The following is a 5265-nucleotide window of genomic DNA, read 5'->3' on the forward strand; positions in this document are numbered from 1 at the left end:
ATATATATATATGTATATATATATATGTATATATATATATATGTATATATATATAAATTTGTCTGTGCCTGTGTCTGTGTTAGTAGTGTTAGTGTTGGTTTTTTTACGCCTATGCTTGAGTACATGAAAAAGCGTACAGCATGCTATAGAATAGCCAGTGTCTGTGTATCATAGCTTATCTAGATTAGTGACGTAAGCCTGTTCTGTAGGTACATTTTATTTGTTCTCTCTGTTAGTTTTGTGGCATGATTAGGATTCGTAATTGCACGGGAAGAAAAACAGGAGACGTGTCTGGTTCGCTGCGTCGGTATATATATATATATGAGTCCCGGGAACTTCTTTAGTGATAAGGGTGTCCTCACATGTGTACACGTTAACTATACATGTATGTGGGAAGGTGGCGCAATATCAGAAGCTCTTACCCAGCAAAACAGTTCTTTCCAACCCCCACGACTTTCAAACGGCTGCTATAGACCTCATTGCCTACTATGAATTCCCCGAAACTCATAAACGGTTTCGACTGCTATTGTAACCGGACCATAGGTACCGTGGATGTCATGTCGGGCGACAGGGAAGTCAGCTACACGCGACTGTCAGATGGCGCTATCTTCGGAGAGATCGCCTTGTTGTTGAGTGTACCAAGAACCGCCACTATTATTGCGGTGGAGAAGTGTATATGCTTCGTGTTGAATAAGGAGAAGCTGAATGCTATTTTGAAGTGAGTATGCCCGTTCGTTTCTCGGTGTGGCTTTTTTGATGTGCAGAAACGGTGGTTGGGATTTGTGTGCTGGTGTGTTCTCTGCAACATGCTCATGTGAGCAATAAATCAGCGGCAGAAGACGGACATGCCGTGGGAATACGGTTGGCGTACAGCTTAGTCTCCTACGCAGAAGTACTAGCACCTCCATAATCTTTTGAGTTTTTGTGGGAGGGTAGTGTGTGGTTACTTACACGGCATGGTACTGTGACCCCTGTGGTCGGTGTTCAGGTTTCCAGGAGTACATATGAGCGACATGCACCGCACTTTGAAAAGGGGTGGCTTGAGGTGTATACATGCACTTTTTCACGTGTTGGCGACTGTTTCAATGCGACAATACACTTGCCATAGTTCTAGGGCGTGGGGTTTGTCCCGTGGGGTTTGTCCTGTGGGGTTTGTCTAAATGCAGTTGTTCGCCAAAATACTTGTTGTGCTACATTGAAACCGTATCGTTTTAACCCTCTGTCCACTCGCCTATAAACCGTTCACACACACCCAACCCCTGCCCTCGTGCCTCACACACCCTCTCTCGCTATACCCCTCAGAGATTATCCCGAAGAAGCCAAGAAAATCCGCGAGGTCGGCGCGCGAAGGTACGCGCTTTATCAGTCTCAGAACTCCAGCACGGAGAAGCAGGCGACTAGGCGGAACACTGATCCCTCCGTTGCGGCCCGCGAATGGGGAGGGTCGCGTAGAACCGTTGGCGCTATGGAGCATGGTGCGGCGGACAAACCGGAGGCCATACTAAAGCTGGGCTTGAGCCCGAATGCGAACAAGTAAATCTGGGTGTAGGTGTGGGTGCGGGTATGGGTGGTTGATGATGTTCGATGCGATGCGTATTTTTTATATAGTGTGTGAAGTTTCGAGGTCACTAAGTTTATTCAGTGGGAGCGGTTGGATTGTATTTGCCATGTCTGCTGCTGTGGTATCTGCTTGTTTAGGGCAGCCAGTGGAAGTGGAGCACTGTGTCGATGGGCCTGCTGTTATATTGCACGACCGTATTGTAATTTTAAGACTATCAGTCTTATGTGACTAGTTGATGTATATATATAAATATGTATATATATAAATACACACACACACACACACACACACACACATATATATATATATATGTATGTATTATGTATGTATGTATGTTTTTATTCTCGAGACTATCATTTTTATGTGCTTATTGGATATATATATACACATGTGGATATATGTATATATGTATATATATAGATATATGTATATATATATATATGTATATATGTATATATATATGTATATATGTTTATGTATGTGTTTGTGCGTGTATGTATGTATGCATATATATATATATATATATAGGTATGTGTATATGTATATGTATATGTATATATGTATATATGTATGTATACGTGTATATATAGATATAAGTATATATATATATATATTTATATATATATATATATGTATGTATGCATATTATATATGTATATATATATAAGTATAAGTTATATATACATAAATAAACAGATGAATATAGAAATATGTAAACAGACACACACGCGCGCGCATATATGTATATATATACATATATATACATATATACTTGTATTTATTTGTATCTTTTGGTATCTATGTACTTTATACATAATTATATATATATACTAAAACTGAATCTTCTATAATGTTCTATTTTTACGTATTCACAAATGCATGATTTTGTATCTGTATGACCTGTTTGCTGGCGAATGTGCCTGTATGACTGTGTATTGACTGGGATATGTCCATCCCCGACAATGCATTTATGTGCACACACCCTTCTCTGTGTACCAAACTCACAATCCAATACCCGATTTCCGCTCAATTTCTTGAAGGTATTCTGATTCCGAGGGCGAGGGATCGGTGATCAGCCAAGTCAATGTGCTGCATGATCTCAGCATGTTACACGCACACCACCCGCACAGTATGAACGACATTTACTACCGCAGCAGCAACAGCAGCCTCAGCGAGAAAACCAGCAGGGGTCTGGGCAACACACTCGATGTACAACTAGGCAGTACGAATGACCCCAGGAAGATTGCGAGTGCGTCTGTGGAGCGCAGCCAGGTATATATGACCAGTCCCGCACCCATCGCCAACAGGGCAAACAGCACGGGCCCCACGGGTCATTTTAGCTGCGAAAGCAGTAGAGAGGAGAAGGAGAGGGGGGATGCCCACACAGAGCTAGCCACGCACCCATATATATCCACAGGTGCAGGTGCATCCACAGATACAGGTGCAGGTGCATCCACAGATACAGGTGCAGGTGCATACACAGATACAGGTGCATCCACAGATACAGGTGCATCCACAGATACAGGTGCAGGTGCATCCACATATACAGGTGCAGTTACAGGTTCATCGACGCCAGCTTATAAGGAGCCGGTGCGCGCGACCGTCATCACACGACGGAGACACAACACCCAGGACGAGAACCTTATGCGCCTGGCGAGTGTGCCTGTGTTCAAGCGGTCGGGCAATGTCAGCCCAAACTCTTCACCCGTACGCAAGCCGTGCAAGAGTGAGAGTCTGGACACGTACAACCTCTCCACCACAATGAGCCGCAGCGAAAGCAGCCCCAGCGGAACGATGTTTGACAGCGAGATGACGTCCTCGGGTGTGTTGGTGGGTGCGGGGGACGCCCTAGGCCGGACGAGTGTGGGTCATCACAGGTGTGTTCGGTGAGTGGGTGGGTGTGGTATCGCGGGAGTTTGTGTGTATCTTGATATATCACAGATGAGGTGCGTGTGTGTGTATGTGTGTATGTGTGTATGTATGTATGTACGTGTGTGTGCGTGTGTATGTATGTGTGTATGTATGCATGTATGTATGTGTGTGTGCGGGTGTGTGTGTGTGTGCGGGTGTGTGTGTGTGTGTTGGGTGTTAAAGGGTTGTTGCGTAGTAGGCAGGTGATTGGGCCTGATGTGAGTGCTAATAATTGAAGCGGAACTCGTGCATGTTCAGGCGTGAGAGGGTTTTTTTATGCGAGTCTTAGTTTTTTTGTGTTAGCCACTGGGTTTCAGTTGAGCGTAAAGTGTTGTTGTTGTGCGTGTGTGAGTCGTGCGCCTTGGACTGGCCACAGGAACAGCATCTTCGCTTAGCCCCTGCTTACGCTACAGCAGCGGATTTGACTGTTTGCAACTGTTACTAACCCTTCTATTTCACGTATTGCTGGTCATTTTATCCTTAATTTATTAAATTATATCCATCACTTGTACTACGCGCTTACCAGATCAGGTCTAATGGCTGTGCCGTTCACTTTCATACCTACTCAGGTCATCGTCACGGTCATCTGTTTCCATGCTCAAACGGCACTCGTCCAGCGACCCCTTCAAACGGTCCACATCAGAAATCAATCTCAAGTCAATGAGTGCCACAGATACCACCGGCACGCACCCAAGCAGCGCCTCGAGCCGATACAACCCCAACACGAACTTTGAATGGGGAGAGCCGGGCGATGGGAGCTCGGTGCAAAAGTACGATCGAGACGGGACGAATCTATATGTCGACGAGAATTCGGGGATGGGTGTAAATTCGGGTGGGTCATCACCAATTAATTTTAGGAGCCCGCTGGCCAGGGCACACCGCGCGAGGGACTTCAATCGCATTGAATCCCATTCGGAGGACCGGTCCAGAAATATAGAAGGACAGGGCAGAGGGTCAGTCGAATGGATGAGGCGACCGCTGGAGAGTATGTGAATGTGTGTGTACTTGTGGCCACTATTGCGTTGTCTGAGGGTTGAGTTGTTGATTTCTGTGAGGTATGTATTCTATCAGTAACCATGTACCCTTCTGAATGTGTTGTGTGCTATCTAGCTGGCAAGGGGGTGGCTGTATGTATATTGCGGGTGGCATTTGTGCGTGTGTGCATAACTTGCCATCGCCCTAGTGGTGCGAAGTGTCATGCATACAAAGCTGAATTATCGATCTGGCCCGTCTGTGATGCTCACAAACGCTATGTTTCTGAGAAGTCATACCATCGGAGACATTGGTGCAGACCAGATAAAACTCTGCAAGAAGCAACAGACGCAAACACCAGGCACTAGCTATCGATCACTCATAAACGCATGTGCATTTTCTTGTTGTCTGTATTGCGATCATGCCAAATGGCTACTGTCCGTTTTCGATAAACGTTTTCTGTGCTTACCGCAAGGGCAGAAGTGCCCACAGAAGGTTACAGGGGAATGCGCGCCCTCATGTATGCTGTCAGTACTTCCTGCCGTACTTCCTCACGCTCCTATATACCCAAATACAAGTACATGTTTATCTAAATATACGAACATATCTAGGATTGCAGTCTTACCATCTCACACGTTATGTACTCAATTGCAATATACTATATATATGTATATAAGTATTATTATATATGTATGTATGTATTTATGTATATATATATGTATGTATGTATTTGATATATTGTTATATTATATATGTATATTTATATATTTATATATTAATATATATATATCTGTGTGTATGTATATATATGATATGTATTT

At 44.2% G+C, this 5265-nt stretch overlaps 1 protein-coding gene across 1 annotated transcript in view; it reads left to right on the forward strand.

The window, feature by feature from the left end:
* The window catches only part of SARC_08389 (hypothetical protein), a 16412-nt gene that overhangs the window by 1938 nt on the left and 9209 nt on the right, over nucleotides 1-5265 (forward strand). Inside the window, exons 2-5 of the mRNA XM_014297629.1 lie at nucleotides 544-718; nucleotides 1303-1533; nucleotides 2602-3438; nucleotides 4042-4457. Of these exons, the coding sequence (XP_014153104.1) occupies nucleotides 544-718; nucleotides 1303-1533; nucleotides 2602-3438; nucleotides 4042-4457 (1659 nt within the window). The remainder of the gene's footprint in view (nucleotides 1-543; nucleotides 719-1302; nucleotides 1534-2601; nucleotides 3439-4041; nucleotides 4458-5265) is intronic.

Source organism: Sphaeroforma arctica (assembly GCF_001186125.1).
Source record: "Sphaeroforma arctica JP610 unplaced genomic scaffold supercont1.750, whole genome shotgun sequence".
In the NCBI taxonomy this organism is placed as follows: Eukaryota; class Ichthyosporea; order Ichthyophonida; genus Sphaeroforma; species Sphaeroforma arctica.